Source organism: Salmo trutta, chromosome 23, assembly GCF_901001165.1.
Source record: "Salmo trutta chromosome 23, fSalTru1.1, whole genome shotgun sequence".
In the NCBI taxonomy this organism is placed as follows: Eukaryota; Metazoa; Chordata; class Actinopteri; order Salmoniformes; family Salmonidae; genus Salmo; species Salmo trutta.
This window is the reverse complement of record NC_042979.1, coordinates 24,985,527-25,007,507: the sequence shown is the minus strand read 5'-3', so window position 1 is coordinate 25,007,507 and position 21,981 is coordinate 24,985,527. Positions and strand designations below refer to the sequence as shown.

General features: G+C 46.2%; 2 protein-coding genes across 2 annotated transcripts; both read left to right on the top strand.

The window, feature by feature from the left end:
* Positions 1–3,389: 3,389 nt before the first annotated feature.
* clic3 (chloride intracellular channel 3) lies at positions 3,390–11,099 on the top strand. The gene is made up of 6 exons (XM_029709594.1): positions 3,390–3,788; positions 9,204–9,313; positions 9,539–9,664; positions 9,922–10,028; positions 10,106–10,281; positions 10,616–11,099. Exons 1-6 carry the CDS (start codon positions 3,753–3,755, stop codon positions 10,778–10,780), a joined length of 720 nt encoding a protein of 239 aa, XP_029565454.1. The 5' UTR covers positions 3,390–3,752; the 3' UTR covers positions 10,781–11,099.
* Positions 11,100–16,196: 5,097 nt separating this feature from the next.
* On the top strand, positions 16,197–20,937 carry LOC115160283 (patatin-like phospholipase domain-containing protein 7). Its single transcript, XM_075074251.1, is given in 10 exon segments — positions 16,197–16,283; positions 17,589–17,623; positions 17,625–17,665; positions 17,716–17,721; positions 17,979–18,078; positions 18,875–18,958; positions 19,066–19,184; positions 19,219–19,390; positions 19,697–19,781; positions 20,800–20,937. Coding segments are annotated over 10 exon segments (867 nt in total).
* Positions 20,938–21,981: the final 1,044 nt, after the last annotated feature.

Genomic DNA, 21,981 nt, shown 5'->3' with positions numbered 1-21,981 from the left:
ATGCTCTATGTTGATGATTGAAAGATAACTGTATCGGGATGTACGTACTCAGTGTGCACAGCAGCACTATGCTCTCTCGCTCTCTCTCTCTCTCTCTTTTATCATCATCATCTTCTGTCCCTCCCCGCTTTTTTTTCTCAGTCAAATGTTATGTTTCTCAGTTTAGCAAGATACACAAACCAAATGTGATACAATAACATATCTGTAGAAAAACTATTACTAAGCAGGAGGGGATTGTTGGGACCATCATTGGTGGATGGAAGGCCTCCATTGAGATGTTAGTGAACAGAGATAAAAACTATATCTTGCACTATTTGACGTGTTAGTCAGAGAGAGGGCTGTTAGGACACAGTATCACTACCATCTACGGTGTTGGTGGTAATAAATTGTGTGTTTACAGTGGTTAACATTGAGCTGGTGTTTACCATGCTCTGCTATGGCCATATTGGTGATGAAGACAAATAGGTTTGCAGAGACTGTATTTCGTCGTACATAATGATTACCCATTGTCATACTTGAGTAAAAGTAAATACATTCATAGAAAATTACTCAATTAAAAGTGAAAGTCACCCAGTAAAATATGACTTGAGTAAAAGTCTAAAAGTACTCGGTTTTAAATATACTTAAGTATCAAAAGTAAATGTAATTGCTAAAATATACTTAAGTATCAGAAGTAAAAGTATACATTATTTAACATTCCTTATATTAAGCAAGCCAGATTGGAACCATTTTCTTGTTTTTTAAATTTACGTATAGCCAGGGGCCATCTCCAACACTCATTTACAAATGAAGCATTTGTGTTTAGTGAGTCCTCCAGATCAGAGGCAGTAGGGATGACCAGGTATGTTCTCTTGATAAGTGTGTGAATTGGACCATTTTCCTGTCCTGCTAAGCATTCAAAATGTAACGAGTATTTTTGGGTGTCAGGGAAAATGTATGGAGTAAAAAGTACAATATTTCTTTAGGAAGTAAAAGTAAAAGTTGTCAAAAATATAAATAGTAAAGTAAAATACACATATACCAAAAAACTACTTAAGTAGTATTTTAAAGTATTTTTTACTTAAGTACTTTACACAACTGACCTAACACATACCTTATCAGTAGAGAAGATTGTTTTCAGGTACAGTAGCTTTTTCGGTTATGTCAGAGGACTTTTCAAAAGTTGCACATGTAAAAGTTTTAGCCAGCCTTTCTAGAGTCAATTTGTAAAAATGGCTAGCTGGAGCTCAGAACAGCTGTTGCCATTTGAAGATGTTTTTATGAAGGAATTTCAATCCGAATGACTTGTGATCTTACTTGTTGTGGTTATGTCGATGCACTCACAGCGTTCTAGAAAACACAGTGAAAACTTGGTCCCCAGCCTAACTTTGCATCCTCATCAGCTGAAGATGATAATCACTCTGAGCTAGAGTGGGTGAGTCCAAATGTCCATTCGTGCACACCAATTGGCTGAAACCAGGAGGCTGAGATAGACCACTAACAAGGGGAGAAATCACCCTAAAGGGACTGTGGGGAAACTAAAGGGAACCTCTGGACGGGGAACTGCCGCCGGAAGCTCTGGACGGGGAACTGTCACTGGAAGCTCTGGACGGGGAACTGTCACTGGAACCTCTGGACGGGGAACTGTCACTGGAACCTCTGGACGGGGAACTGCCGCCGGAAGCTATGGACGGGAAACTGTCACAGGAAGCTCTGGACGGGGAACTGTCGCTGGAAGCTCTGGACGGGGAACTGTCACTGGAACCTCTGGACGGGGAACTGCCGCCGGAAGCTCTGGACGGGGAACTGTCACTGGAAGCTCTGGACGGGGAACTGTCACTGGAACCTCTGGACGGGGAACTGTCGCTGGAAGCTCTGGACGGGGAACTGTCGCTGGAAGCTCTGGACGGGGAACTGTCACTGGAACCTCTGGACGGGGAACTGTCGCCGGAAGCTCTGGATGGGGAACTGTCGCTGGAAGCTCTGGACGGGGAACTGTCACTGGAACCTCTGGACGGGGAACTGCCGCCGGAAGCTCTGGACGGGGAACTGTCACTGGAAGCTCTGGACGGGGAACTGTCACTGGAACCTCTGGACGGGGAACTGTCGCTGGAAGCTCTGGATGGGGAACTGTCGCTGGAAGCTCTGGACGGGGAACTGTCTCCGGAAGCTCTGGACTGGACAGGCGCACTACAGGTCTAGTGCGTGGGGCTGGCTTTGGAGGCGCCAGACTGGTAACACGCACCTCAAGGCCAGTGCGAGGAGCAGGAGCAGGACGAACTGGACTGGGCTGATGCACTGGAGGCCTAGTGCGTGGGGCTGGTACTGGAGGTACCAGACTGGAGACACACACCTCAAGGCTAGTGCGAGGAGCAGGAACAGGACGTAATGGACTGGGCTGATGCACTGGAGGCCTAGTGCGTGGTGCTGGCTTTGGAGGCGCCAGACTAGAGACATGCACCTCAGGACTAGTGCGAGGAGCAGGAACTGGATACACCGGGCCATGAACAAGCACTGGAGATCTGGAGCACACAGCCTGCACAACCCGTCCTGGCTGGGTGGTAACAGTAGCCCTGCATGGGCGGAGTGCTGGCACAGGGCGAACTGGGCTGTGCAGAGGCCTGATGGCTGCCGTGCGTAGAGCAGGCGTAGGGTAGCCTGGGCCTAGGAGATGTACTGGTGGCCAGATGTACTGCGCAGGCATACTCCTACCTGGCTGGATGCCCACTCTAGCACGGCACTTGCGAGGGGCTGGAATCGCTTGCACCGGACTGTGCGTGCGCATTGGCGAGATCGTGCGCACTTCCGCATAGACCGGCGCTCTTCTCATCCGCTGCTCCCCATAATAAGCACGGGGAGTTGGCTCAGGTCTATTGCCTGACCTAGCCACACTCCCCGTGTGCCCCCCCCAAAAAATAATTTCTTGGGGCTGCCTCTCGCACTTGCCAATTGGCGCGTATAACACCTCGTAACGGCGCCGCTCCGCCTTGGCTGCCTCCAGCTCCTCCTTAGGGCGTCAGTATTCCCCAGCCTGGTGCCATGGTCCTGCCCCATCCAGAATCTCCTCCCAGGTCCATAAATCCAAATCCCTCTGCTGCTCCTTCCTCCGCTGCTTGGTCCTTTGGTGGTGGGTAGTTCTGTCACGCTCGTCGTAAAGATGGGACCAAGGCGCAGCGGGAATGTGTAAACTCATCTTCTTTATTTACGAAGAAAACCAAACAAACACTTAATCAAGGCACACAGTGACATGAACCGTATTCTCATTCACTGGCCTCTCTCTACTTGATGGACCCTTGCGCTGAAATCACGTCTTAAACCAACATGGGAGACGAAGAGAGCCACACTGGCATTACATTGTATTGGGAAAATGGAGGCCTGTGGGAGAGTAAGAATAGTTGGAGTGATCTGACTTTACTGGTCTGACTGGTAGGTCTGGTGGGGGTGTATACTAAATGTCAGAGACATGACGGGTGTGGTGAGAGACACAGAAACGGATAGAGGAGAGTTAGAGCCACTAAAGAGGGAGAGAGAGGAATAGAGGAGTGGTTAAAACAAACCAGTGTTGCTTCCCATCAAGGAGCTGACCATCTTTTTTTATAACAGCAGTCGGACCTTTTGGACCCATAGCTTCTTCTGACCTTCAGTGACCTATGGTGATTTAGCCGTATGTGTGTGGATCAGGATACACACATGAGGACAGGCTGACATTGACAGCTCTCACTCCTCTGAGAACCAACAGTAAATAGTTTCTAGGCTCTAAGGGTCTGAGTGAGATGGCTGAAGGCTCCAAGATTGAACTCTTCATCAAGGTAAGAGTCAGAATCCTAACCTGCCTCCAATGGAGAATGTAATAGGCCTACTGTATTTGAATCTTTAGTCCTGTTTTAGAACAACAGGTTGTACATTTTAGTTCCAAAGACAGCTTACAGCAAGGATGGAATAAATATTTGTTCATACAAATGTAGGATCTTAAATTGAGCCAGTTTGCTACAACTGGAAAATAATCCTGAAGCAACAGGAAATGGGAATTATGATGTGGATTATAATTAATGGACATTTTTGTCGGGGTTGATAAAGAAAATTGGATGGGAAATAAAGTCAGAAACTTCAAAGTGGAAATTGCAAACGTCAGAAGCCTTTTTAAACCTCAAATACACTACACATTTTCAATGTCCTGCATTGCATGAAAGTTCTCCTGCAACAGCGTGATCCTTACATCTGTAAATAAACCTAATAGAAAAGCAAACATTTTATTATATGTGAGTCCAGGTGTATTTGTAAATCACATGGCTAGTTGCTATAACTACAAGAAAATTAGCATGCGGTTAGCATGTGATAACCTCCCATCAGTACACCATACATGTTCCAGGGCATTCAGCTACACTACCGGTCAAAAGTTTTAGAACACTCCTTCAAGGGTTTTTCTTAATTTTTACTATTTTCTACATTGTAGTGTAACCCTCTCACCAGGCTCGAATTTGACTCTCACGATATTAACTTACGTAGGATATCTCAACAGCATGGGATGTTAGGTGAGAAGGACATCTCCAATAAGAATCCCTATGTAAGGGCTGTCGTGAGAGAGAGTAGACCAAGGTGCAGCGGAGTTAGTGTTCATCATGATTTTAATTTAATAACGTGAACACTATACAAAACAAAACGAGAAAACTGACAGCCAAACAGTCCTGTCAGGTGCAAACACTAACAGAAACAATTACCCACAAAACCCCAACAGAAAAACATGCACTTATGTGTGACTCCCAATCAACAACAACGAACTTCAGCTGTGCCTGATTGGGAGCCACACACGGCCCAAAACAAAGAAATACAAAAACATAGAAACAGAACATAGAACGCCCACCCAATGTAACACCCTGGCCTAACCAAAATAAAGAACAAAAACCCCAATCTAATGCCAGGGCGTTACAGTACCCCCCTCCAAGGTGTGGACTCCGGCCGCAAAACCTGACACTGAAGGGGAGGGTCCGGGTGGGCCTTCTTACAGCGGCGGCTCAGGTGCGGGACGTGGCCTCTGCCCCACCCTTGGCGTCGCCCTCTTAGGTGGCGCACCTGGCCGCGCCGAAGGTCTGGTGGGCGACCCTGACTTCACCCGGCTGGCGGGCGACCCTTGTTGCGCCCGGCTGGCGGACGACCCTGGCTGTGCCCGGCTGGCGGGCGACGATGGCTGCGCCCGGCTGGCGGGTGTCCCTTGCTGCGCCCGGCTGGTGGGCGGCGATGGCTGCGCCCGGCTGGCGAGCGACCCTTGCTGCGCCTGACTGGCGGATGACCCTGGCTGCGCCCGGCTGGCGGGCGGCGATGGCTGTGCCCGGCTGGCGGGCGGCGATGGCAGATCCGGACAGGCGGGCCACTCTGGCAGATCCGGACAGGCGGACCATTCTGGCAGATCCGGACAGGCGGGCCACTCTGGCAGCTCCGAACAGGCGGGCCACTCTGGCAGCTCCGAACAGGCGGGCCACTCTGGCAGCTCCGAACAGGCGGGCCACTCTGGCAGCTCCTGACTGGCGGGCCACTCTGGCAGCTCCTGACTGGCGGGCGGCTTTGGCGGCTCCTGACTGGCGGGCGGCTCTGGCGGCTCCTGACTGGCGGGCGGCTCTGGTGGCTCCGGATTGGCGAGACCAACTGGAGGCCTAGTCCTGGGAGATGGCACAGGACGGACCAGGATGGGGAGACCCACTGGAGGCCTGGTCCGTGGAGCAGGCACAGGACAGACCAGGATGGGGAGACCCACTGGAGGCCTGGTCCGAGGAGGAGGCACAGGCTTAACCAGGATGGGGAGACCCACTGGAGACCTTGTCCATGGAGCAGGCACAGGACAGACCAGGATGGGGAGACCCACTGGAGGCCTGGTCCGAGGAGCAGGCACAGGACAGACCAGGATAGGGAGACCCACTGGAGGCCTAGTCCTAGGAGGAGGCACAGGACGGACCGGGTCCAGAAGACGCACTGGAGGTCTAGAGCGCACGGCCTGCACAACCCATCCTGGCTCGATGCCCAACCTCCCCCGGCAGATGTTAGGAGCTGGGATGTAGCGCACCGGGCTCTCCACGCGTACTGGGGACACCGTGCGCTTTACCGCATAACACGGTGTCTGACCAGTACTGCGCTGCCTCCTGTAAGCACGGGGAGCTGGCTCAGGTCTCCAACCTGACTCTGCCACACTCCCTGTGTGCCCCCCCAAAATATTTTGGGGGCTGCCTCTCGGGCTTCCTACCCAGCCGTGTTCCCTCATACCTTTGGTCCTTTTTTCCTGCTGCCTCCACTCTTCTGAGTGCCTCTACCTGTTCCCATGGGAGGCTATCCCTTCCGACCAGGATCTCCTCCCAAGTGTAGGATCCCTTGCCTTCCAGGATGTCCTCCCATGTCCAGTCTTTTCTGTCCCTGGTCCAGGATTCTTGCTCCTCCTGGCGCTGCTCCTTCCTCCGCTGCTTGGTCCGTTGTTGGTGGGTAATTCTGTAAGGACTGTCGTGAGTGAGAGACCAAGGTGCAGCGGAGTTAGTGTTCATCATGATTTTAATTTAATAACGTGAACACTATACAAAACAAAACGAGAAAACTGACAGCCAAACAGTCCTGTCAGGTGCAAACACTAACAGAAACAATTACCCACAAAACCCCAACGGAAAAACATGCACTTATGTGTGACTCCCAATCAATAACAACGAACTTCAGCTGTGCCTGATTGGGAGCCACACACGGCCCAAAACAAAGAAATACAAAAACATAGAAACAGAACATAGAACGCCCACCCAATGTAACACCCTGGCCTAACCAAAATAACGAACAAAAACCCCTCTCTAATGCCAGGGCGTTACACCCTATTGTAAACTATCTAGGGTGATAACAAATAGGGTATTAACTTCAGATGGAATGATTATAGATTTTTGTTATTGTATAAGGATATACTTTCCCATGCATTCAATTAAATTGAAACAGTAAATGACTCCAAAAAGACAACATACACAGGGTTCAAGATGTGTATTATTACATTTTCAAAGCACCACATCAAAAGAAATACAAATAATAAACCTCAATAAGTCGTGCACAAATTTCAAGCTTGCTTAACCTGTTGGCGCGCGTTGGAGCTCAAAAAAAATGACGACACACATAAAGTCCCGAAGCACCCCACCGTTGTGGTTACTCACTACTCGTAGATATTCCCTCAGTGAAGTATGGCAGTTCCTGGCAGGTTTCCTCACAAGATCCACAGCAAGCACAGCTATCAATGCAGACAGTACTCTTTAGTAGTAACCGATATCCCATGGGAACATGACCTCGTTAATCTTTCCCAAGCAATTCTCTCTCGGTGTCACACGATGCTAGGCTAACCTCAAGGCTGTCAAATACCTCCACGACGAGATGGTAGCTTCAGTCTTTACTAAGTCTTTCTTAACAAAAGTATAACAACTCTCTTAGAAAAAAGAAACGACATTTCCCTTCAAAACTCGGTAGGTATCGATTTTGTTCTATTTTTATCGTCTCCTTTTATAATTTTTCTTCACCAACGGTCATAATGTAATGTCCATCCTTTTCTCAATGTCTTTCTCCCTCTCTTTTTTCCCCCCAGGCCTCCCGTTAACCAGGTCAACTCTCCCATTGGCCACAGTTTAACAAGCAACCTTATTGGTCAAAACTTAAACTTAAAAGTAAACCAACCTATTCACTTACACATTAAATAAATATTTCTTCAAAAGAAATGCATTAACAACATTACAATTTGGGAGCAATTCAATCACCTTTTAAATCTAATACCAATTAATTACAACAAATAAACTCACTACTTGGTTCTAACAAGGGTATTACTGTAGAATAGTAGTGAAGACATCAAAACTATAAAATAACACATGTGCAATCATGTAGTAACCAAAAAAAGTGTTAAACAAATCAAAATATATTTAATATTTGAGATTCTTCAAATAGCCACCCTTTGCCTTGATGACAGCTTTGTACACTCTTGGCATTCTCTCAACCAGCTTCATGAGGAATGCTTTTCCAACAGTCTTGAAGGAGTTCCCACATAAGCTGAGCACTTGTTGGCTGCTTTTCCATCACTCTGCAGTCCGACTCATCCCAAATCATCTCAATTTGGTTGAGGTCGGGGGATTGTGTTGGCCAGGTCATTTGATGCAGCACTCCATCACTCTCTTTCTTTGTAAAATAGCCCTTACACAGCCTGGAGGTGTGTTTGGTCATTGTCCTGTTGAAAAACAAATGATAGTCCCACTAAGCCCAAACCAGATGGGATGGCGTATCACTGCAGAATGCTGTGGTAGCCATGCTGGTTAAGTGTGCCTTGATTTCTAAATAAATCACAGACAGTGTCACCAGCAAAGCACCCCCACACCATAATACCTCCTCCTCCATGCTTTACGGTGGGAACCACACACGCAGAGATCATCCATTCACCCACACCGCGTCTCACAAAGACACAGCGGTAGAAACCAAAAATCTCCAATTTGGACTCCAGACCCAAGGACAAATTTCCACCTGTCTAAGGTTCATTGCTAATGTATCTTGGCCCAAGCAAGTCTCTTCTTCTTATTGGTGTCCTGCTACTTGATTCCATATGTGTTATTTCATAGTTTTAATGTCTTCCCTATTATTCTACAAGGTAGAAAATAGTAAAAAAAGAAAGAAAGAAAAACCCTTGAATGAGTAGGTGTTCTAAAACCTTTGACCAGAAGTGTATATTGTGGAAAATAAAAACAGTGATTTGAAAAAGTTGTTTTTCAATGGAGCAATGTAACCTCTTAGTAAAAACGTGTTGTTTACATGATATCCTATACAGTTACTGAGTATCGGTGTGTTTCTGTAAGAAGCCAGGTCAGTTGAACAGAAACTGAAAAGAGGCGTGTCCAGTTTGGAGGCTTTATCCCCTGCTGCTGAAAATGCCTTCCCTTCCTCACATTCCAATGACTCAGTTATGTTGATTCTCAAAGGTTACATCATAGGATGTACAGGTGTTGTAAGAAGTGCTATATAAATAAAAATGTGAACTTTACATGTCCTTATTGCAGTGTAATTACGTAAGTAAGTAAAGTGTAGAAAGTACTATAGCAATTAATCGTCTTTCTTACACTGTACTTACATTATGAAACAGTTGTAAAAAAACAAATTACTGACTGATTGAAGAGACCACATTTTTATTCTGACCATTTTCCTTCTCTATCGCACACCTCTCCAACCTCCACCCATCCATCCGATAGGCCAGTGATGATGGGGAGAGTGTGGGGAACTGTCCCTTCTGTCAGCGACTCTTTATGATCCTCTGGCTGAAAGGGGCCAACTTCACCCTCACCACAGTAGACATGAAAAGGTATATATGTGGCTTTCACTCTCACGCACATACACGCTCCACAATGATGACTTAATGCAACAGTTCAATCCATCCAAGCCAGGCATGAATCTAAGAGCTTGTCCATACATGTCCAGGTAACAACTACTTATGAACTGCTAGCTCTGATAGAATAACTAGAGGGTTGTGTGTGATAGATGAAGGCTTTTCTCCCCCGTGTGTTTTATCTGGTCCCCTTGCTGTCAGGGCTCCAGAAGTGCTGAAGGACCTGGCCCCGGGCTCTCAGCCCCCGTTCCTCATCTTCGGCGGGGAGGTGCGCACCGACACCAACAAGATCGAGGAGTTCCTAGAGGAGGCACTGGCTCCGCCACAGTGAGTGTGTGATGAACATCAACAGGCATATATGCACGCACGCACGCACGCACGCACACACACACACACACACACACACACACACACACACATGCACACACACACACACAGACACACTCATAGACACACGCCAAAAGAGACAAGTCATTAATAAATGAATGTTTATTACAGGGCAATTAACATCTTTGCAGTCAAATGTATCCTCCACTGGCTCTACTAACTCAGAAAGCTGAGAGCTAATGTCAATACCTTTCCAGGTACCCCAAGCTGTGCTGTCGCTACAAGGAGTCCAACGGTGCTGGAGATGACATCTTCCACAAGTTCTCTGCATACATCAAGAACCCTAACCCTGGACTCAACGATAGTAAGAGCCCCTCCTTGTTTTGAAATTGATGGATGAGTCATTGAGTCATTGAAACAGTAGGCTTTGCTGCTTTTCAGTGCTTGAGAAGAAGTTTCTGAAGAGCCTGATGAAGTTGGATCAATACCTGCTGACGCCACTCCAACATGAGCTGGACCAAACCCCAGACGTCCCCCAGGCCTCACGGCACTATCTGGATGGGGACTCCCTCAGTCTGGCTGACTGCAACCTGCTGCCCAAGCTCAACATAGTCAAGGTTATCAGAGCAAGCATTCCAGGAAGTCCTAGATCACATCACCTTTGCTAGTGTCATCTACTGTACTTTCCTCTATTATGCTCCTCTTTGTTGGAACCATCTCAATCTCTATCAAGAAGGGCAAAGGTCTATTACTTTTACAGTATTTATAGTTGCACTCAGATGTGTAGGTATGGTTTAAGCAATGGGAATATTGGGCTTTTTATTAGTCTGTATGACTGCAAGTACCACTAGCACCACCGTGCTACTAGTAAACAGATGAAAATGTTGTTCAGTGTGGATCAGTGTTTGTCTGTCATGTTGACTCCCTTTCCCCCTCTCTTGCTCATCGCAGGTGGTGTGTAGGAAGTACCGTGACTTTGAGATCCCTGTGGCTCTGACCGGTCTGACCCGCTACCTGACCAAGGCCTACCAGCAGGACGAGTTCTGCTATACCTGCCCCAAGGATTCCGAGATCCTACTGGCCTACCACTCGGTGGCCAAATACCTCAACAAGTAGATCAGGAGAGAAGGAGGGGGAGAGAGGAGGGCAATGAGAGATAGAGAGGGAGGGGGGCAGATAGGGTAAAAGAGGAGTTGAAGAATGTATGTTTAGACAAGAGAATAAATATAAAAGAGGAGAGAGGTCTATGAAGCCATGATTTATGATTTATGTGTAGATGAGCAGAAAAATAAGCCTGCTGCCTGTGCCTCAGAATGAGGCATGTCGGTCTTCTGTCAGTAACATATTTGTGTATAATGCTGGGTGTACAGGGTGAAGGTCTGCTCATATATGTACTATTACAATGTGTGCAATACAATTATGTGCTGCCTGTTTAGTTTTGGTACCCTTCCCCAGATCTGTGCCTCGACACAATCCTGTCTCGGAGCTCTACAGACAATTCCTTCGACCACATGGCTTGGTTATTGTTTTGCTCCGACATCCACTGTCAACTGTGGGACCTTATATAGACAGGTGTGTGTCTTTCCAAATCATGTCCAATCAATTGAATTTACCACAAGTGGACTCCAATCAAGTTGTAGAAACATCTCAAGGATGATCAATGGAAACAGGATGCACCTAAGCTCAATTTTGGGTCTCATAGCAAAGGGTCTGAATACTTATGTAAATAAGGTATTTCTGTTTTTTATTTGAATACATTTGCAAAAATGTGTTATTATGGGGTATTGTGTGTAGATTGATGAGTATTTAAAAAAAAAAATTAGAACAAGGCTGTAACGTAACAAAATGTGAAAAAAGTCAAGGGGTCTGAATACTTTCCGAATGCACAGTAGGTAGGAAGCTAAGCTAGACAACCAATATTTTATCTAAAATCAGAGCCCCACCTGTTTTGAGCCCGATCTGTTTAGCCAAAAATAATTTACAAAATATATACAGTACCGGTCAAAAGTTTAGACACACTCATACTCATTCAAGGGTTTTTCTTAATTTTTACTGTTTTCTACATTGTAGAATAATAGTGAAGACATCAACACTATGAAATAACACATATGGAATCATGTAGTAACCAAAAAAAGTGTTAAACAAATCAAAATATAGTTTATATTTTAGATTCTTCAAAATAGCCAGAGTCTAACTCAGCCAGAACTGGCTGAACTAAACACTGCCTAATTGCCAGGTGAAAATCAGCCTTTTATTGTAAAGAATTTACACAAACACTGGAATGAGAAAAGGCTGACCTGAAAACTGGTAAACTAAACACTAACTATGGGTGAATTACTGCTTATTGTAATGTCTACACAATGTCTCCCCCTTGTGGGAATAAGAATAATTTGGTTACTTTATGACCAGCTTGTTTTTTGTTGGAGGGTTTAATAATGAGATGGACATCCTTCTGAGTTACATATCCTTAGGAAAAGCTTATATTAGCATAACAAGGTTTTTGGTTGAAGTTTGTCTTTATCTCTTTGTTCAATTAATGTCAGGGGTATTCTTAATTTACTCAAACGTAAGGCTATTTTCCTGTATTGCAAAAGGTTTAATGCAGCCTTTTACTTTCTACAAAAGACTCATGCTTGTTCTTCCGATCTAGCTTTTTGGAAAAATCAATGGGGTAACGATATCTGGTTATCATATGGCAACAACCACTCTGCAGTTGTAGCAGTTTTAAGAGGTGCATTTAAAGGGAAGGTCATCAGTAGTAAGACTCACCACTCTGGGCTTTGGTTAATTTTAACCGAATTTGAAAAGTGAAATGTTTTTATTAGGGAATATCTATCCAGCCAACAACAAACAAAACAACAGGATATTATTTCAAGAATTTGAAGAGATTTATAGAGTTAAAGGTGTATTTCAGGATACAAAATTATCTTAGGTGGCAATTTAAATTCTGTATCTAATGTGATGATTGACAGATGTCCTCCTCCTACCAGATCCAGCATTGTTAATCCGGAGTTTAATAATCTATGTCTTGGTCTTGGATTATTCGATATTTGGAGATCTAAATATCCTGATAAAAAGGACTGTCCAGACAGTCAAGAATTGACTTCTGGTTGATTTCTAATTCATTAGATAACAATGTATTCCAGATATCCATTGAACCATCAATTCTTATGGATCATAAAGTTGTATTCTTATCTTTAAATATTAATGGCTCTGAAGTTAATAAACCGCATCTGAGATATTGGAAACTCAGTAGTAGACTGTTGGAAGATGATGATTTCAAGATGGATGCCAAAGATATTATACAAGAAAACTGGAGGAAAGTCCAACTATTTAAGTCTTATGGGAAATATTGGGAATTAATGAAGTATGAAATAAGACAAACAGCCATGAAGAGAGGTAAAGAAATTGCTGAACTTCAAAGATTGAGGGAAGAGAAACTTGTTAACGAAATACTTTCTCGAATCGCTATGGAGGACCTTGATGAAGAAGATAAGGGTAATTTATTTCCTTTACAAATAGAAATGGAACGAATGTATGAAGAGAGAGCAAGAAGGAGGTGGTTCTAGGAAGGTGAAAAAAAATACAAAATACTTTTCAAATTTAGAGAGAAAAATAATATAGCTTAATATATGAAAAACCCAAAGACATTTCAAAATATGTTTCAGAATTCTATGGTAATCTTTACACCAGTAATGCCTGTCCTACTAGTGACATGTCTGCCTTTCTAGACTCTGTCAAAGACTATACAAAATTCATAGATGAAGACTTCCAAAGGTATTGGGATGAATTTACTTCTATCAATGAAATAAAAACATGTATCAGCAAGTTAAAAGAGAACAAATCTCCAGGGATTTAAATATTTTCAGGAGGATATTGCTGAACTTATATTTTATGTTTTTTTAAGGAGGCAATTGATTTAGGGGTCCTGCCTGTTTCTATGACACAAGGCCTCATTTCTGTAATCCCCAAACAAAGACCATACAATGTTAGAAAATTGGAGACCAATCACATTAATGAACAATGATGGAAAGCTAATTGCATCCATCTTTGCAAAAAGACTTAAAGGTCTTGACCAAATCATTGATGATACTTAGTCAGGTTTTATGAAGGGCAGACATATATGTAATAACATTCGACTGTATTGAACTTGATAGACTACAATGAGCACATTATGGAAGATAGCTTTATTTTATTTGTAGACTTTTACAAAGCTTTTGATACAGTTGAACATTATTTCCTTTGAGGTTGATTTTTTTGGTCAATATTTTTAAAGTGTAATTAAGACACTTTACAATAATAGTAACAGCTCTGTTAAATTATCCCATGGAACTTAAAAGATTCGATATTAGACACAGAATTAAACAAGGATGCCCAATTTCTCCTTTATTAGTCACACACGTTATGGCACTTCATATCAATAAGGATAGTTTTAGGGGTATTCAGATATAAGATAGATATAAAATGTTCACAATTGGCTGACGACACCACCATTTTTGAAAGATCATAATGAAGTCAGGAAAGCTATTGAGTGTTTTAATGCCTTCTCACATGTATCTGGTTTATCTCTGAATATTAGGAAATGTGAATTATTTGCTTTGAAAAGATGTGACTTAAACTCAGTATGTAATATCCCTGTAAAAGATGTGATCACATATCTTGGTATTAAAGTTAGAAAAGATCAGAAAGAAAGGGCCAACTTAAATTGTTCTCCTATTGTAGCGAAAATTGGAAAGAGATTTAACTCCTGGTTACTAAGAGATCTACTAAGACCCAGATGCAGACACAGGAGGCGGATAGTACGAGTCTCAGAGTTTATTATAGTACAAGGGGCATGTAAAAGGTAAGTCAAGGCAGGCAAGTCAGAGTCAGGCAGGTACAGGACGGCAGGCAGGATCAGGGTCAGGACAGTCAGAAAAGGTCAGAACTGGGAAGACTCTTCCAGGTACGGCAACAGCGGTGGAGGGTATGGGCCAAGGGTATGCTGACCTCTTCCTCTTGCTCAGCGAGAGCAGAGGCTGATATCCCATCGAACACTCGAAAGGCAAGAGACCAGTGGCCGAGCAGGGAAGGGTGTTGCGGGCGTATTCCACCCACACAAGTTGCTAGCTCCAGGTGGTGTGGTTGGTGAAGACGAGGCAATGAAGAGTCATCTCCAGGTCCTGATTGGCTCTCTCCGACTGGCCGTTAGACTGAGGGTGAACACCGGAGGACAGGCTAGCCGACGACCCAATGAGTGTGCAGAACGCCTTCCAGAACCGGGACGAGAACTGAGGACCGCGGTCGGAGACCATGTCCACCGGAAGTCCATGGAGCCGGAAGACGTGCTGCACAATGAGCTGGGCCGTCTCCTTGGCTGAGGGTAACTTGGGAAGGGGAATGAAATGGGCGGCTTTGGGAAAACCTATCCACCACCGTAAGGATAGTGGTGTTTCCATCAGATGGAGGGAGACCAGTGACGAAGTCCAGAGATATGAGACCAGGGGCTGTGAGGGACAGAAAGTGGTTGAAGGAGGCCAGCTGGAGCTGAGCACAAACAGTGCAGATGGCGGGGAACGCCGAGACGTCAGGAACCATGGTGGGCCACCAAAAACGTTGTTGCACAAAGGCCAGGGTCCAACAGGAGCCAGGGTGGCAGGTCTGGAGGAATGAGCCCATTTCAGGACTGGGGAATGGGCAGCATCCGGGACAAACATCCAGTTAGCGAAAGCGCATCCGGCTTAACATTCTTGGACCCCACGTGGTAGGAGATGGTAAAGTTGAACCAAGTGTAGCAGGGCCGATTGAGCTTGCCTGGAGTTGAGACGCTTGGTTGTGCGTAGATGGTTATCTACGCTTGGTTGTGCGTAGATATTCCAGGTTCTTGTGATCAGTCCACACAATGAATGGGTGTTCCGCCCCCTCTAACCAGTGCCTCCACACCTCCAATGCCATCTTCACCGCGAGAAGTTCTCGATTTCCCACATCATCATGCCTCTCAGTGGCGTTAAGACACTGGGAAAAGGAGGCGCAGGGATACAGCTTTTGGTCCTGGGAAGAACGCTGGGACAGGACAGCCCCCACTCCGACGTTTGAGGCGTCGACCTCCACCAAGAACTGACAGGACAGAGCAGGATGGATTCATATGGGAGCTGTAGTGAATCAATGCTTTAGGTCCAGGAACGCCCGGTCAGCAGCTGGAGACTACGCAAACAGGAACTTGGGAGAGGTGAGTGCTGAAAGTGGGGAAGCAAGTGTGCTGTAACCCCGGATAAAAGGGCGATAGAAATTGGCAAACCCCAGGAAGTGTTGCAGCTGCACTCTGGAAGTGGGTCGAGGTCAATCCACCATGCTCTCAACTTGCCAGGATCCATCTGCACATTACCTGCAGCAATGATCTATCCTAGGAAGGAGATGGAGTGGTGGAATTCGCATTTTTATGCTATAAACAAAAAGTTGGTTCTCCAGGAGACGCTGAAGGACTTTTAGGACGAGAAGAACATGTTCTTGAGCTGAGTGGGAAAAGACGAGGATGTCGTCGAGGTAGACGAACATGAACCGGTTCAACATGTCGGAGAACGTCGTTAACCAGGGCCTGGAATACAGCAGGAGCATTGGTCAGTCCGAATGGTGTCACCAGGTATTTGCAGTGTTGAAGGCTGTCTTTCACTCTGTCTCCTTCCCGTATCCACACCAGATGGTAGGCGTTCCGAAGGTCCAACTTAGAGAAAATAGTAGCCCCCTGAACCGGGTCGAACGCTGAGGCAATGAGTGGTAGTGGGTAACGTTTTTTAACCGTGATGTCATTAAGGCCCCGGTAGTCGATACACGGATGCATACACCCTGCGGCCAGGGAGTCCTTGATGTACTTTTCCATCACCTTGGTCTCCGGACCCGACAGAGAATACAGCCTCCCCCGGGGTGGAGTAGTGTCCGGGCGAAGGTCGATCCCACAATCGTAGGTTAGGAAAACGTCCCGGGGCAGGCGGCACCAACTTCAGGCAATGAGTGTGGCAGAAGGGGCTCCAGCCCATGATAACACCAGCAATCCAGTCGATAAGGGGATTGTGTTGCTGGAGCCATGAAAACCCCAACACCATGGGTACCTGAGGAGACTTGATGAGCATAAACTGCATAGACTCACTGTGGCTCCCTGACACTCGTAGGTTGATAGGAACTGTATTGCGGGTGACTGCCTATAGAGCGCCCATCTAACGCTTTGACGTCCATGGGATTGGAAAGGGGTTGAGTAGTGATACCCAGCTCTGACAACAGGGTAGTGTCCAATAACCTTTCACCTGGCGTAAACTGATCCCACCATGTTAATCCGGGCCAGATAATCAAATCCCTTCCTGGAAGCAGCATTGTATCAAGGCACAAGGCGAGACACAAATGCAGACACAGGAGGCAGATGGTTGGAGTCTTATAATGTTTATTAATCCAAAGGGGTAGGCAAGAGAATTGTCGTGGACAGGCAAAAAGGTCAACACCAGATCAGAGTCCAGGAGGTACAGAGTGGCAGACAGGCTTGTGGTCAAGGCAGGCAGAAAGGTCATGCAGGCAGGTACAAAGTCCAGAAACAGGCAAGGGTTAAAACCTGGAGGACTAGAAAAAGGAGAATGCAAAAGCAGGAGAACGGGAAAAACGCTGGTTGACTTGGAAACATACAAGACAAACTGGCACAGAGAGACAGGAAACACAGGGATAAATACACTGGGGAAAACACGCGACACCTGGAGGGGGTGGAGACAATCACAAGGACAGGTGAAACAGATCAGGGCGTGAGACATTGATTGGCTAGTGATGTAAATTGGTGGTGGGACAGCCAGGAGGAAACTGTTTTTTCAACTGGTTCATATTGGACAAGAAATTGCGCAAAAGCGATTTGAATAGAACACTGTAATTTAATGGATCTTCATGGTAATAACCCTGTTTTGTTGTCCAGTTGACTGGCGTGCTGATCGGGGCTGTGGTGGCAGTCTTTAATTGGCATTGTGGTGCTCTTCATCTATAGAATATACAGTCATCCATCCTCTTCCTCCCTGCTTCATGGGACAAGCATGTGGACCAAGAACACAGTTGATATTGAACTTGATATTATACACACTGAAAACATACTGGGACAATGAGTGAAATTTGACCACACCAGCATTGGCGAATAATAACTGTTGGTCCTGAACACAGAATCCTTGTTCACAGGACATTCATTCCATCTGTGCTGTATACTATGTATACTATGTAGGCCTAGTTGTATTTTGCGCTCTGTTTACTAGCCACTATTGCTCACAAAAGCGGTGTTATCTATGTTGATAGCATGTTGTGTCTGTGTTGGAAGGTGGACAGCAGGCTGTTCCCCGCTATCGCTTCAGGAAGAGAGACACGGTGCTCTTCTACGGCAGGAAGATAATGAGGAAGGTTAGTAATTCTTAAAGTGTGTTCCATATGGCACCCTAGTCCCTTTATAGTGCCACTACTTTTGACCTGGTCCCATAAGGCCTTGGTCAAAAGTAGTGCACCAATGAATAGGGTGCCATTTGGGATACACATCTGTTCACTCTCCTACTTACCAACCTATTGACAGAAAGGTATGAATACTGTAGCGACCTTAACCCAAGACCTAGCGAGCTCGTCAAGAGGGTCAGATCTCCTGGCGTAAGGTGTTGGGTTGACAGTCACTGGACCTAGGATTGAGTCCCAGTCGGTGTTTCCTCCTGAATTCACCACAATACTACCTTTTACTTGGGAAATGGAAGAGACTCTTCACCTAGTCACTCATCTCCATTCCATGCATTATTTATCAGAGCCCGTATTCATAAAGTGCCTCAGAGTAGGAGTGCTGATCTAGGATTAGTTAAACTTTTTAAATTCAAATGAATATGATTATATGGTCAGCGGGGACCTGATCCTAAATCAGCAATTATTTATTTTCTGAGACACTTTAAGAATAGAGGCCCAGGAGTTTAGCATGCCAATCCTTAATTCCCATTCTTTTGAATTGAAATTAATTTCTGACGTCTTTATAATTTCAGAATATTACGTATCAATTCTTGGAATTGAGTGTGAATCTCCTGTGATTTGTCTTCTGATGATAAGAAATGTTAGTTACATGTTTCCCATCTAGAACGCAGAGCAAAGTAGCATTTTGTGCCTTTCGTAACTCATCCCTTCATTCCCTTCCTTCCATGGATTCCCTCTCTGTCTCTCTCTGTCACATGCAGGTCCAGACCCTAGACCCTGTCCTCCCCTCTGTCCTCTACCTCGAGTGTCCAAGCAGTGCCCTCGGAAGAGACCCAAAGTCCTGAGCATAGCTCGCAGGTGGGCTACCATCTTTAGAGGCTGTCACACCACTACTCAAAAAAGAGGAAATTACATTTAAGAAGGGCGCACTAGTCTATGCCATCTAATGTGTGTGTATGTTCTAGGATCCTGCGTATCCGTAAGGAGCTCCCCACCCTTCAGCCCAAGGAGCCCCCTCCATCCCACCTGGAGGCCGACCTGACTGAGTTTGACGTGCAGAACTCCACTCTCCACTCTCACACACCAGTAGCAGTGTGTGTGTTGTCTGTGCAACTCTATGTTGTCTCCCTCTGCTCTCAGGGTGCTTGGCCACTTTGAAAAGTTCCTGGAGCTGTATTGTCTTGTGGAACTACATGAAGGGGAGGGGCTGTTCCGGCTGGGAGATGATTACAATAGCATCTACGTGGTCCAGGACGGACGTCTGGAACACTGCATCCACGAAGACGGAAGACCAGGCTAGAATACCTGCTGGGAATACACCATGAAACCCAGTGTACACACGCTCAGAGCTAGCCTTAACCCTAACACCAGCATCCACTGACATTTTTGCTTAGTCAACATCATAGATGTATTTTTATGAGTCACTCCGTGCACCTAGGGGAATTTAGCTTTCTGTGTGTGGTACAGGATGGTACAGAGCCGGTTGTGAAGGGCGTGCTCCTGGGGGAATTTAGCTTTCTGTGTGTGGTACAGGATGGTACAGAGCCGGTTGTGAAGGATGTGCTCCTGGGGGAATTTAGCTTTCTGTGTGTGGTACAGGATGGTACAGAAGGACGTGCTCCTGGGGGACAGTGTTCATAGCCTACTCAGTATTCTGGACATCAGATGGAGTGGAAATATAGTCTCGTCCCAAATGGCACCCTATTCCCTTTATAGTGCACTACATTTGGCCATAGGGCTGTTGTCAAAAGTAGTGCACTATATAGGGAATTGGCTGTCCTTTTGGATGAGACTATATCTCCGCTTCATCTGACACGCCTCACACAGCCTCTGTTCTCCTCTACTCACTACTTCACCCATCCATGCATCTCTCCCTCCTCCCTGTCCTGTCCTTGATCCATGCATCCATGCATCTCTCCCTCCTCCCTGTCCTGTCCTTGATCCACCCATCCATGCATCTCTCCCTCCTCCCTGTCCTGTCCTTGATCCACCCATCCATGCATCTCTCCCTCCTCCCTGTCCTGTCCTTGATCCACCCATCCATGCATCTCTCCCTCCTCCCTGTCCTGTCCTTGATCCACCCATCCATGCATCTCTCCCTCCTCCCTGTCCTGTCCTTGATCCATGCATCCATGCATCTCTCCCTCCTCCCTGTCCTGTCCTTGATCCACCCATCCATGCATCTCTCCCTCCTCCCTGTCCTGTCCTTGATCCACCCATCCATGCATCTCTCCCTCCTCCCTGTCCTGTCCTTGATCCATGCATCCATGCATCTCTCCCTCCTCCCTGTCCTGTCCTTGATCCACCCATCCATGCATCTCTCCCTCCTCCCTGTCCTGTCCTTGATCCATGCATCCATGCATCTCTCCCTCCTCCCTGTCCTGTCCTTGATCCATGCATCCATGCATCTCTCCCTCCTCCCTGTCCTGTCCTTGATCCAGCCAGCTCTCAGCTCATCCCTCCCTCCACTGCTATACCTCTGTTCATCTTTGCTCCCTCTCTATTCTTCTCCCGCTTATTTTTCAATCTGTCTATTCATCCCTCTATCCTCCTCTTCTTATTTCAGTGTTCCATCCACATTAATCTATTTCCATCTTCCTTTACCAGATTAGGTCACTCTGGTTAACCCTCCTTCGCTCTCTATCTCTCTTATTTTCCATCTCTTCCTTGTGTGATTGGTTGGTTCCTGTGTTCCTCAGGGTTACTCCACCCCCTATAAGACGCTGTCAGCACGGGCTGCGTCTTGCTTCACTATCCTGCGTCTGCAGGATAGTGAAGCCTTCCATTCTGTGTTTGAGTAGTACCCCGAAACTCTAATGCGCGTCATTCAGGTATGACCCCAACCCTCAGCCTGGTTCTAAACCCATTCAAACAAACAGAACTGTTTGGATGAGACCCCCTAATGGCAATGTCTGCGTCTCAAATTGCACCCTATTCCCTATGGGCCCTAGTCGAAAGTAGTGCACTATGTAGGAAATAGGGTGCCATTTGGGAGACACCCAAGGATGGAAATTCTGCCTAACCTGAGTTGAAAGTACACCCTGATTGTTCTGAATAATAGTGCTGTTGTGGCTGTATTACAGCCATTGTTGTGTAGTGGTGTTTGATCCACGTTGGTGTGTGTGTCCCAGATAATCATGGTGCAACTCCAGAGAGTGAGCTTCCTGCCCTTACATAACTACCTGGGCCTGACCACAGAGCTCTTCAACCCGGTGATACACACACTTACACAGTAGAGTACACACTCCAGCGACATCGTGCACACACACAACCTAATTTCACACACAATTAAGCCCAGCATCATAGCTCTATCCTCTATCCCGACATCTTCCCGAGTCTTAAAGCTCAGTGAAAATGAATAATATGGATCACGAGCCTCTATAAATCATATAAAGGACAGTAACTTTTAAACCCACTTGCCACTAATCTTCCATCAGTGTTAAAGCTTTATTGTTCTCCATCACAGAGCGAGATTGGAAGTCTTCACTCAGACCCCCCGACCCATCTTCTTTAACAGCCACTTTATTTTACAATTGAATTCTGTCGTTCTGATTTAACTTCCTCTAGTATTCTTTTTTATATGTGTTTTTTCTCCCCATTGGTAGTTACAGTCTTGTCTCATCGCTGCAACTCCCGTACGGACTCGGGAGAGGCGAAGGTCGAGAGCCGTGCGTCCTCCAAAACACAACCCAACCAAGCCGCACTGCTTCTTGACACAATGCCTACTTAACCCAGAAGCCAGCCACACCAATGTGTCAGAGGAAACACCGTACACCTGGCAACTGTGTCAGTGTGCACTGCACCCGGCCCACCACAGGAGTCGCTGGGCCAATTGTGTGCCGCCCCATGGATCTCCCGGTCACGGCCGGCTGCGACAAAGC